At 39.5% G+C, this 13322-nt stretch overlaps 1 protein-coding gene across 16 annotated transcripts in view; it reads left to right on the top strand.

Annotated features, from left to right (window-relative positions):
• Positions 1–13322, top strand: part of TBC1D5 (TBC1 domain family member 5) — a 544964-nt gene that overhangs the window by 516064 nt on the left and 15578 nt on the right. For all 16 annotated transcript variants that reach the window (XM_077865315.1, XM_077865313.1, XM_077865314.1 and 13 more), the window contains one exon: positions 2755–2854. In XM_077865315.1, coding sequence (XP_077721441.1) covers positions 2755–2854 — 100 coding nt within the window. The remainder of the gene's footprint in view (positions 1–2754; positions 2855–13322) is intronic.

The raw sequence follows: 13322 nt of genomic DNA, 5'->3' as shown, positions 1-13322 counted from the left end.
ATATGGAGTGGTCTGGATAGAACAAACCAGTCACAACATTCCCTTAAGCCCAGGTCTAATCCAGAGCAGGGTCCTGACTCATTTCAATTCTGTGAAGGCTGAGAGGTAAGGAAGCTGCAGAGGAAAAGTCTGAAGCCAGCAGAGGTGGGTTCACGAGGTTTAAGGGAAGAAGCCGTCTCCGTAACATCAAAGTGCAAGGTGAGCAGCAAGTGATCCAGAAGATCAAGCTAAGATAATTCATGAAGGTGGCTGCGCTAAACAGTAGATTTTCATTGTAGATGACACAGCCACCTCTGGGGAAAAGATGCCATGTAGGACTTTCATAGCTACAGAGAAGGAGTCAGTGCCTGGCTTCAGAGCTTCGGGGAACAAACTGACTCTCATTAGGGGCTAATGCAGTTGGTAACTATAAGTTGAGGCCATTGCTCATGGACCATTCTGAAAATCCTGGGGCCCCTAAGAACTGTGCCAAATCTCTGCCTTTCCTCATTAAATGGAACAACAAAGCCTGAATGACAGCACATCTATTTATAACATGGTGTACTGAATATTTTAAGCCCACCCCCGAGACCTCCTGCTCAGAAAAAAGAAAAATTCCTTCGAAAATATTACTGTTCATTGACAATGCACCTGGTCACCTGAGAGCTCTGATGGAGGTGGACAATAAGATTAACGTTGTTTTCTTGCCTACTAATACAACATCCATTCTGCAGTCCATGGATCAAGGAGCAATTTTGACTTTTAAGTCTTATTATTTAAGAAATACATTTCATAAGGTTCTAGCTGCCATTGATAGTGATTCTTCTGGTGGATCTAGGCAAAGTAAATTGGAAACCTGGAAAGGAGGCACCTTTTGGATGCCATAAAAACATTAATGAAGCATAGGAAGAGGTAAAAATATCAAAATTAACAGGAGGTTGGAAAAAGCTGATTCTAACACTCATGGATAACTTTGAGAGGTTCAAGACTTCAGTGGAGGATGTAACTGCAGATGTGGTGGAAATTCAAGAGAACTAGAATTAGAAATGGAACCTGTAGCTGTGACTAAATTACTGCAATCTCTTGATCAAACTAACGGGTGAGGAGTTGCTTCTTATGGGTGAGCAAAGAAAGTGGTTTCTTGAGATAGAATCTTCTCCTGGTGCAGATGCTATGAAGACTGTTGAAATGACAATGAAGGATTTAGATTATCAAATAAACTTAGTTGATAAAGCAGCAGCAGGGTTTGAGAGGATTGACTCCAATTTTGAAAGAAGTTCTCCTGTGAGTAAAATGCTATCAAACAGCATCACATGCTACACAGAAGTTGTTCATGAAAGGAAGAGTCCATCAATATGGCTAACATCATTGTTATCTTATTTTAAGAAATTGCCACAGTCACCCCAGGTGTCAGCAACCACCACTGTGATCCATTAGCATCCATTAACATGGAGACCAGAGTCCTTACCAGCAGAAAGCTCAGATGATGGTTAGCATTTTTAGCAATAAAGTATTTTTTTTACAGTTTCTATTTTTAAGTAATCTCTATATCCAACATGGGGCTTGAACTTAAAACCCTGAAATCAAGAGTCTTATGTTCTATTGGCTAAGCCAGCCAGGTGCCCCATAATAAAATGTTTTTAAATTAAGGTATATACATTGTTGTTTCAGACATAATGTTAATGCACACTTAAATGACTATAGTATGATATAAACATATCTTTTTTTTTACATTTATAAACACAACTTTTATATGCACTGGGAAACCAAAAAATTCATTTCACTCACTTTATTGTGATACTGTTTATTGCAGTGCTCTGGAACCAAACCCATAAGCTCTCTAGGGTATCCCTGTATTCTCTTGCTCTGAAAAAAATTCTCTTAATCTTCCAAATTTCCTTGGGAAATTTTTTTGCATGTAAGTTTTTTCCTTAAAAAAATGACTTTGTTGTTGCTGTTATAGTTAGATTGTCTTTTACCATTTAGATAATTATTCAACCCAGAGTATTTTTTCCTAGAAACAATCACATAAATAAAATTCTCTAGTGTCATATCAAAAGAGGAAATGTAAGAGCAGCTGTTTATGGGCTGTAGGGGCAAAGCTTTTCCAAGTGCTTTGGGAAATCTTACATTTTAGGAGATTATCATTGTCTCTGGTTCCCTAAATGTGCATGAGGAAATGTAATGTTCTTGTACCCATCTGCCTGAAATTGCATTTATTCTCCAGTTTGTATGGCCCAGTTATTGAAGATATTGCATGGCCTTTTTTTTATACAGGGTTGTATGGGTAAGCATTTACACATAGCACAAAGCTTGTATTCATTAGAAAAAGTCCAGATTTTTTAAAAAATTCCACTTTACTCTTCTCTTATTTTGCTGGTGGTGACAGTGGTGGGTTTGCTCTTAATTTATTTGCTATTTTCTTTTGTTTGTCTACAACTGAAAAGACATTGTGCCTCTTTGAAATTGTCCAAATCGTTTGGAGAACTTCGGGGATTTTATTTAAATTTTTTAAAGTTTCCATATGGGGCACCTAGATGGCTCAGTCAGTTAAGCATCTGATTCTTGGTTTCAGCTCAGATCATAATCTCATTGGTGGTGGGATTGAGTCCCACATCAGGCTCCACGCTCAGTGGCGAGTCTGCTTGAAAATTCTCTCCTGCTGCCCCTTCCCCCACTCAAATGCATGTTTTCTATCTCTTTCTCTCTCTAAAATCAATTACTCTTTAAAAATAAATAAATAAAATTTCTGTATTTTTATCCCTTTCATTTCAGGAGGAAGAATTAGAAGCCCAGATTTCCTTCCTTCAGGGACAGTTGAATGACCTGGATGCCATGTGCAAATACTGTGCAAAGGTGATGGACACTCATCTTGGTGAGTGAGTTACTTTGGCCCTAGAAGTAATGATAGTCATAACAACAGTATCCGGTTGGCTCTGTGTTAAACTTTTCACATGCATTATCTCACTAATCCTCACAGCAGCACTGTGGTAGAGGTGGTGTTACTATCCACATTGTACAAATGAGGAAACTGAAGCTCAGAAAGATTAATTAAATATCCCAAGATTATATCACTAGTAAAGAGAGTAGAAACTTAAAATCAAGCAGTTTAACCATAGATTTCAATTCTTTTTTTTTTATTTTTTTAACAATTTATTTTTGTTTATTTATGATAGACATAGAGAGAGAGAGAGAGAGAGGCAGAGACACAGGCAGAGGGAGAAGCAGGCCGCATGCAAGGAGCCCAACGCGGGACTCAATCCCGGGACTCCAGGATCACGCCCTGGGCCAAAGGCAGGCGCAAAACCACTGAGCCACCCAGGAATCCCCCTAGATTTCAATTCTTAACTGCTATACTCCCCCCTATAAATATTTGTCTACCTCAAACCAAAATGAAATGTTGCACTTTCAAGGGTCCCTGAGTGGTGCAGTTGGTTAAGCATCCGGCTCTTGGTTTCAGCTAAGGTTGTGATCTCAGGGCCATGAGATCAAGCCCAGAATCAGTATCTTTGCTCAGCATGGAGTCTGCTTGAGATTCTCTCTCCCTCTCCCTCTGTCCCTCCCCACCACACACACTCTCTCTTTCTCTCAAAAAAATAAATAAATCTAAAACAAAATAAAACAAAACAAAAGAAACGTTGAGCTTTCGAGATCAAATAGCTCTACTGTTGTGCCAACCTGTCTGTAATTACCTATGTGATCATTATTTTGACAGTGCTTTATTTTTTAAAAATACGTGTGTTTAACCACCAACCTAAAATGCATGTCAGGACTACATGACCTTTTTTACTTCTGACTGCTTATGTTCTCAGAAATGTCCTAGTTTGAAGTTCTGTTTGCATGTGAGTCATACATATGTCACATTAGAAAGTCATCAGGCATTACTCTCTACATTTGTGAAAGTCCTGTATTTTGTATTAAAAATGGTCTCTCCTGGATCATGTATGTTTTGCTTTAGCAACTCTGTACTGATTGCAGAACTTTATAATGCAGACTGTTACTCTTTTTCAGTTCTCTTATGGGCATTCTTTCTTTATCCATCCTTCAGTATCTAGTATCTGTAGTTCAGGAACTAATTAGGAGAATAAAACATAATCTGTAATGGAAATGGCCAGTATTCTGCTCTATGAGTATGGACAAATGGCAATACCAAGTATTACAGGAAATCAGGATGCATCCCACTTCTGAGGGAAAACCAAAGAGAATCCACCAAAGCCCCTACCCCCTGGCAGGGGTCCTAAGAGTAGCCCATTTCTGGGACCTTCACTGGACTCTACCTTGGACTCCACTAATCTCTCAGCCGTTAGACCATGAGTCCACTGCATGTGGTCAGAACAGCTGTCATTTAAGTGTAGCCTGAACCATACTGGCCTCTAGCAAGGAGCAAATATCCTCTTATGGTTGGAGAGGTGCTTGACCTCGGTGGCTGCTTGTCTACCAGTGTCTTCTAGGCAGCTGGCTGGGCTCTGTTCTAGCCTCAGCCTTATTTCTCTTCTCCTAACCACTCCTTCAGAGAAAAGAGCTCAAGAGGCAGAAATAACAGAAGAAATCCCAGCAGGTGATCAAAAGGGTAGTGTCTCTTATCAGCAAGAAATGTTACCCTTGTCACATCTGATTCACCCTGTCACAGTGGTTTATTTATATACTTCATTATGATAATTTTTAAAAATTCATATAGAACTAAGTTCTCATGACTCTCATAGCATCCCACTTTAAAATTTACCAAAAAGAAGTGATGAATAGAGATAGTTTATTTATTTATTTATTTATTTATTTAAGATTTTATTTATTTATTCATGAAAGACACAGAGGCAGAGACATAGGCAGAGGGAGAAGCAGGCTCCCCACAAGGAGCCCGATGCTGGACTCGATCCCGGACCCCGGGATCATGCCCTGAGCCAAAAGCAGATGCTCAACTGCTGAGCCACCCTGGCCATCCCAGAGAGATAGTTTATATATAAATTGTATATATTATGTAACTAATTTTAGTTAAATATAATTTTAATTTTAAAGCAAGTGTGTGGGCGGGTATATATGTGTATGTTTGCTTTCCTGGCTGTGTGGGTGACCTTTGTATTGCTTGATTTGGTTTTCCACCAAAGTAGGAGAACAAAGAAGTGACTGAGAGAAAGATTTACTGGAACTCTAGAAAATCCTGTTAGGAAATTTCTAAGTTGTTTGGTCCACATAGCAGCTTTTAAAGCAGCTTTACTTAAGCCTCAGAATTTTCAAAGAGCTTTTGCTCTGATTTTGGTCTCTCAGTCAGCATTGTAAGAGTATTTTCTCATTGCATGGGAGGGGGAATCACTTTAATTAAAGAAAAGCCCATACCAGATGTGAATTTTCAACAAGCCACAAAACTAAATTTGTTTTTGTGTGTACGTTTCACTTTCAGCCAGAATCCCTGCATAGAGCTGTCAACTTCTTTTCTCCATATAAATAGCAGGACTGCCTTTTTAAAGCAGAGTTGAAGGATGCTACAAGGAATCCCTGGCCCCAGGGCCCACAGATGCATTTCATTTCACCTGCCTATTATAATATTAGTTTATTAAAGGGTATTCCTGTGTCGTAGGCAGTTTTGATTCCAAGGAAAAATTAGAGTAAGACACAAAGACTAATTCAGGTAAAGCCCTTGATTTACTTTTTGGCTTCCTGTACTTCCTTTAAAAATGACTTTGGTACCCTAGTATTTTTCCATATGATGTTTTCTATTTTTCCTGATTATTAAGGCAACAAAATTGGAATAACTGAAAAAACCATTAGTAAATGACTAATTATAACTGTGTAATGCAATCTTAATACTAGATATTAAAATATTTTTTATCAACATAAGGAAATATTCGTGCTATATTATTAAAGGAAAAGATAGGTAGCACAGTAGTATATATTTGATGTGAAAATACTTATTAACAGTGATGGCCTGGATGAAAAGAAGATTATAGAGGGACTCTCCAGGGGACCTAATTTTTTATGTTTAGAAAATGCAGGAAAGTCACTGAAAGTCTGTAGATGGCTGAAGCGCCTAGGAGGTCATCTTTAAACTGTAGGCAAGAGTCAGTTGTAAGAGTATCTGGAGTAGTGTCAGGAAAGGCAGCCTTGTGTGGCACCAGGCAGACACAGAATGAGATCAGACTCTGTCACTTTTTGGCTCAGCCTGCTTATGATCATGTCTTCATATATACAGTGGAGCCACAATCATCTACTTGCCAATTTGTTGCCGAGACTAATGTTTTTAAAGCCCAACAGAGGGCATGGCCCAAAGTTGGGTTTTCAACACAAATTCTCTCCTCTGTCCCCATAACTCCTAACTGTCCCTTTTCAGAGAAGATCCTGAGACACTCATCAAACCCATGAGCAAAGTGCTGGGTATTGATAGGTCTGGGCCCCTACAACTAGTTAGTGGGAGAAGTGGGACCAATACCAAATTTCCCAGCACTTAACTAAATATTCCTTTATCAGATGATGCAGAAAGATACAGGAATTTGGGATATGCCAGTCCTCAGAGGGAGGTGCATGAGCTCTTTGATCAAGAATAGCTTTAGCAGAACAGAATGATACAGACTCTCCTTGACATGAGCACTGCTGGGCCTCCAATATGCCCTGGGCTACCAATGGCAGCTGTGAGAACAGCATCAGAAACTTACTCTCGGAATTATTTCTCTGGATCCTCTCCTCGTGTTAATTGTTTTCACTAAGTACCTTTCATTTCAAGACAATTCTGTATCACCCTACATTTTCATCAGACAAGAAGTAATATTTTAAAATGTCAAGTACAGTTCAAAGCTATTTTTATAACTGATAGAACAAATACAGAGAAAAACCTCTCAGTTAAAAATTATATAAAGGCATCTTTTCAAATGGTCCTTTAATTATAGAGCTAATAACATCAACAAGTTAATCGATTCTTTCCTTACGGTCCTGGAACCCAAAACTAAAGGAACGTTTGTTTTATCAAAATTCTAATTTTATTACTTCCACATAATTGAACTACTTGAATTCAAAGACTGAGAGACAGGAATTGAAAATACATGTTTTATTAAACCTAACTTTCCTGTCAACTTCAGAAGACTTGTTTTACGTATTCATTTTTCTGTTGCTATAGTTACTCCTCTTCCTGTCATCCTGACAGTTGAGTTAAAAGCCATTGCCAGTATTAACCTCTGTGGCTGAGCTCAGGCTATTTTTAGACTTGCCGTATCTTACACATAATTGCACGTGGGTGAGCAGCCCACACTTCTCTGATCTCTCAGCAGCTGGGCTGAGCTGCCAGCTGTTTACAAGGACTACAAGCTGCTCACCCTGCTGGCCCTGAAGCCCACACCTGCCTGCTCCCAGGAGAGGTATTTCCAGTCCTCTGTTTGGTATTTAGACAGTGGTTTCCAGCAACTCGCCCCTTCAGGAGTGGTTTGTGCAAACAATGGCAGGATTAAACGCAGGGCATTAAGGGCAGTTAGGTTTCCCAGAGTGCTGTAGCTCATAGGATCTTAGAATGTTGAACATGTGGAAGCTCTCAAAGCCAACTCAGCAGTCCTTCACAGATGAGGAGACCAAGGTCCAGGGAGGATGAGAGAGACACACAGCTAGCTTGTGACACAGCACCATGCATCCAGACCCATTCCAGTCCCTGGTTCTCTTTCTGATGCTTCTACTAGGGCCACACTTGAGTCAGTAGTGGGATGTCAGATCCTCTGCTATTTTTTTGCACACGTTGTTACTGATTTTACACTTGTCATAATATTTATGTAAGACTTAGCTGTAAGAGGAGGCCAGTTTTGAAAATCAGCTTATTTGCTTCTGTAAGAACTTTATAAATCTAATTTTCTCGTGTTTATGAAAACAACTTTTAGTGGATGTCTTTGGAAATGTTCAATAAGGCAGTTAACTAATGGCATTTGAAATACAAGGAAGGTAAATGTGATCACCAGACAGCTTCCTCTCTGTCAGTCACACTGTGATAAAAGTTTTCATAATTACTTTAAGAATTTTAAATACTGCATTTAATTAAGAGTATCATAGTCCTCTGTAGAAGGAAAAGATACTTTCCCTTGAGAATCATAAAATGCCGATTTCTGATTCAGTAGGTATGCTATGGGGCTTCAGGTTCTGTATTTCTAGTAGAGCATGGTGTTACTGGCCCTTGACAGTCTTCAAGCAGCAGAGAGCAAAAGAACTTAACATTATGTGGGCAGAATTAAATGAATATATTCAAAATCCTATTAATGTATTCCTAACTCTACTCTTCAGGCACATGTGCAGCTAAACTGTGGGCAGACAGCACATACCTCTCCTGGTATTTTTATGTAGCCTTCAATCATCTGAAATTCAGTTCTTTTTTCAGCCTCTTTGAACTTGTTCTATTCTAGTTGTAGAATGCTCTTCCTGCCCCCACCCCAGTTTTATTATCAAAAGACTTGGAACAATTGGTTAACATCTCCGTTGTACCAACCCTATGCCTGTTTAGAAAAACTCAGCTAACTCTATACTGTCTTATCCTTTCCCAGGTGAAGCTACCAAAGCTCTGAACCCATGGCTTCAGTATAGACTGTCAATCTTTCATCATTTTGCTTTCCACTTTCTGGCTGTCTCCCATTTTCCCACATGCTCTTCCACGTAGGAGGAACCCACACTGAATATTTCTCCCTCTCTTTCTGTTTTTAAATACAATGTCCAAATCTTCCATCTTTCTTAAACTGTCTGACTGCATAGCCTGTTCTCAGCTCTCCATACCAGGCTGCCTCTCCATGTCTTCTAATCCACAGGTCCTCTCCAGCTAATGACCCGATAGACAAAATACTTGTCTGCCTCATCTTGTGGAAACAAGCTTGCTGCCAATTGCTTGAAAGCTCCAGGATTTTGTGGCCACTACAAGTGTCTCATGTTAAGCATAGAGCTTGTGTGTAGGGGAGGGTGAAACCCAAGTTAAGAAGGCTAATGTTGAGGGATCCCTGGGTGGCGCAGTGGTTTGGCGCCTGCCTTTGGCCCAGGGCGTGATCCTGGAGATCCGGGATCGAATCCCACGTCACGCTCCCGGTGCATGGAGCCTGCTTCTCCCTCTGCCTGTGTCTCTGCCTCTCTCTCTCTCTCTCTCTCTCTCTCTCTCTCTCTCTCTCTGTGTGTGTGTGTGACTATCATAAAAAAAAAAAAAAAAAATCTTTAAGAAGGCTAATGTTGGGATGCCTGGCTGGCTCAGTGGTTAAGCATCTGTCTGCCTTTGGCTCAGGTTGTGATCCTGGAGTCCCAGGATCAAGTCCCATATCGGGCTCTCTGCATGGAGCCTGCTTCTCCCTCAGCCTGTGTTTCTGCCTCTGTCTCTCTCTGTGTGTGTCTCTCATGAATAAATAAATAAAATCTTAAAAAAACAAGGAAGGCTAATGTTTGCTGCCTTGGGCTAAATTTAAATACTGATACTGTGGTAAATACTTTCACTAGATCATCCTATCAGCAAAACTTTTATTGCCTAAAATTGACAAAAAATTATATCCACCTTAAAACCAGTTCACGGGATCTTATTTGACTAACTGATGTGATTTTAGGACAGTTTTATTCAAACTGCCCTTCTATGTCATTGCTTCCAAATGAGAAGATCTGATGGCAGCACCCTAGGATATTTCCTTTTAATAAGTCTCTACCAATGTTTCTCCTTCTATTTTTAGAAGTACATCTTCTGGCAAAGGCATCTAACCATTACTGGAGCTTAGAGACTTTTTAAGTTTAAAAATATATAAAGTCTTTTTTCTGGTTGACCCTCAGCCATATGATGAACATGATAGATTTTGCTGTGAGGAGTCATGCTTCCATGATGCTCCCTAGCTGGCAAAGTGGTGAATCCTGAGAATCAGATGCTAAATGGTAGAGATGAGCAAAGATTTCTAATTCTGCTAATCACTCTAAGTTTACTTAAGAGAATTATTTATTGACAACAAAAACTAATATTAAGTGCAATACACGTATCTGCTTAGTCTTACCCTTGGATTTTCCAAACTAAATATTCTTTTCTCAGTGCTGAGTTTAGAGTTTTCAGTCATTCTGACAGCTAGATACAAAACAGGACCCCTGATTATATTTTCTATGTGATCTGCTTTTGCTTTTGAAAGAAAATATTGAGCATAAAGTGCCTGATTCAGTACTTGGCTCTTAATAAATCATCAGTGAAACTTACTTCCCTTCATCTGCCCCTACCACTTCTTGATCTGAGATCTGATTGATCATGTTAATATCCCTTAATTCTTCACCTGAGAAAAAGCTCACCTACATCTGTTCCTAAGGACATAAAAATCATCCCTATTGCTGGTGGGAAAACCCTGTGTTGTTCATTCAACTGGTATTTACTAAGTACCTGCTCTCTGATGTAAAAACAGGTTCTAGGAGACATAGTTTGGGATGAAGTGGAGGATTGGTATTGTAAAATTGAGCTCATTGCATATGGAAGATGTGAGTAAAATTTCAAAGTGGAGAGAGAGAGAATGTGCCAAGGAAAATATACCTCATTGGAAATACCTAAAGTGACACATAGTGTCACATGAAACCAAGGTCCTCCCGGAGTGATCTCAGAAACATTGGCAGGGACCAGTGGAGTTCTAGAGTAATAGGGATATAATGAACAGAGTACCACATTTGGATCCAAAAGACCTTGAGTCCATCATTTGCCCATAAAACTGTGAAGCTTCAGAAGACTTTAATCTTTTTATTTTTAAAAATTTTATTTATCTATATGGAAAAAAGAGAGAGCATAGAGGGGAGGGAGAGGGAGAGGGGAGGGGAAAGGGTCTTAAGCAGATTCCATGCTAAGCATGGAGCCAGACGCAGGGCTCAGTCCCATGACTCTAAGATCATGACCTGAGCTGAAACCAAGAGTTGGATGCTTAACTGAGCCACCCAGGCATCCCCCCACTTTTAAGATTTTATTTATTTATTTAAAAGAGAAAGAGAAGGCTTTAATCTTTGAGCCTCATATATAATACAGTGCAAGAGTAAAAGATGAAGCAGAAGAGAATTCAACAACTGAATACTTTGAGAGGGAAGACTGTTAATAGGAAGCCAATGCTTGAACATGGTTTTAAGGCAGACTTTGAAGAAAAGAAGGGTGTGTTATTGTAAGGAGGCAAGGAGGGTCTTATTGTAAGGAGGCGAGGAGGATCTTCTGGAAGGAGAATCACATTTGCAAAGACACACAAATGTACATGATCTGTTAATGAATTTGGCACCTACAGTCTCTTCTAAACCTGCTTTCTCCCAAGATCTGGCCAGCAATGGCACACACACTCTGTGAGCAGAAACTCCTTTGTCAACAGTGTAGCCAAAGCCAGTAGTGACAAGTTACAGGTCTGCCCCTCTTCCTTGACTCATGGCCACCTCTTCAGGTAGTACGACTTTGATCACACATGTGACCCTAGGTCAACCCTACATGTGACCCCTCCATTTTGTAACAGCCTGCATATTTTTTCTTTTGAGGCTGGGTCAGTCCCTTATAAGATTATCTGAGGTCAAACTAACTAAATGTCTATCAGAGACAAGAACCTCGAAAAGCAGAATCTACCTATCTGGATCTTTGAGGTACTAGAAAAGGAAAAAAAAAACAAAAACAAAAACCATACTAACCAATAATAGTATTAGTGAGCAGTTTGTTAGAAGTAGACCACTTTGATCATCTCGTCTAATCTTTCCAGCAAGTCTCAAGATAGGCATTGCCCCCATTACTGTTGAGTTTATTGATATACAGATCTCTGTCCAAGATCATCAAAGTTCAAGCTGTTTGATGCTAGTCCCAGTGCTCTGGAAAGTTCTGATAGAAATGATAGAGCAGTCTGTTTTACATGTAGGTTGTGCCAGCTGACCTCAGGTCAGTTCCACCACTAAATAAAGGGCACTGGCATTAGAAAGCAATCAAGTCTGTAGCAAGACCCTGGCCTGTGCCTCTCTGGCTTCTTGTCTCTCTCTGGCCCCTCCATCAGTGCTGCGTATGTAAGTTCTGAGGAGCTCAGAAGTCCAGATGATCTGGGATATTGTCTTAGCTCTACCACTTTCCCATCATAAGACTTCAGATGATGGACCAGGGATTGCTGAGCTTGGCTCCCTTTTCTGTAATTGGATGATGGTCCTCATCAAGAATGGTTGTTGGGATAGTCAGATGAGATAATGTAGCCATGTCAAAATAAAAGGGTTACCAAGTCCTTGGAGCACCTAGGTGGCTCAGCCGATTAAGTGTCTGCCTTCAGCTCAGGTCATGGTCCCAGGGTTCTGGGATGGAGCCCTTCAATGGGCTCCCTGCTCAGTGGGGGAGTCTGCTTCTCCCTCTGCCTCTGCTGCTCCCACTGTTTGTGCATTCTCTCTCCCTCTCTCTCTCTCTCCCCCATCTCAAATAAATAAATAAGTTCTTAGGGAGGGGGGACCAAGTCCGGAGCTTCTACAGTGGGTGAGATACTGTGCTAATTTATTTATTCTTCATCGTAATCCTTTGAGGAAGGTTCTGATATTACCCTCAGGCACAAGGAAGCTGAATTCCACCACCTCCACTAAAGATAGATGCTAGTTCTCATTTTATCTCCTTTCTGCTACCCTTCTTAATGCATATGGGCTGGTGTTACCTTTTGTACCAACCATTCAAATAAAACACTTTTATTCCAGCTTTGAAGAAAAAACATTTTTAAGAAATTGTAAAAAGTAGTCTGTGTGCCGTTTCCATTACTTTTAGAGTCAGAGATCTATTTTTGTGGCATTGACACACCTCTTTAGAAGTGGAGTCACCATGCAACTGTTATGTTGATGAGATTTTAGTTGATGAGATTTTTGTATAATTTCCACAGAAGTAGTTCTGTGAGATTTCCCCCTTTAGTTTCAGTGCTGAAACATTTATAATCTATAAAACTTAAGTAGAAGATTATAAAGAACGTAATCTTCCTTCTACAGAGAAACAAAAAGAGCCTTTATCTCATAATTTATTCTGCCTCTTGCTATAAGAAAAAATGTGCATTACATTAGAAATTTAAGCATTTCATATCTCTGCGTTCAGTATTTTAAGGCATAAAAATTCATTACGTTTTTCTGTTTTTACATGCAGGTGCAACTTCAAGCAGTAGATTTATTATTGAGAAGTTGTATATTCGTAGAATGTTCATAAATGCCACCTTAAATCAATATTAGGCAAAGGATTTACATGGCCAGTACTTTATTAGTAAAATCAAAATTCTTGTATTCAAACATTTAACAGCCTTCAAAAGTACCCTTTTGTTTTATTTTTTCCCTTTTCAAAACTTTCATTATTTATTTTTAATTTAAGTTCAATTAACATGTATTATTATTAGTTTCAGATTTGGATTTCTATACGCTGGATTTCCTAATTTTTT

Source organism: Canis aureus, chromosome 22, assembly GCF_053574225.1.
Source record: "Canis aureus isolate CA01 chromosome 22, VMU_Caureus_v.1.0, whole genome shotgun sequence".
Taxonomy (NCBI): Eukaryota; Metazoa; Chordata; class Mammalia; order Carnivora; family Canidae; genus Canis; species Canis aureus.
The sequence above is the reverse complement of the archived record's forward strand: the minus strand, read 5'-3'. Positions and strand labels throughout refer to the sequence as shown.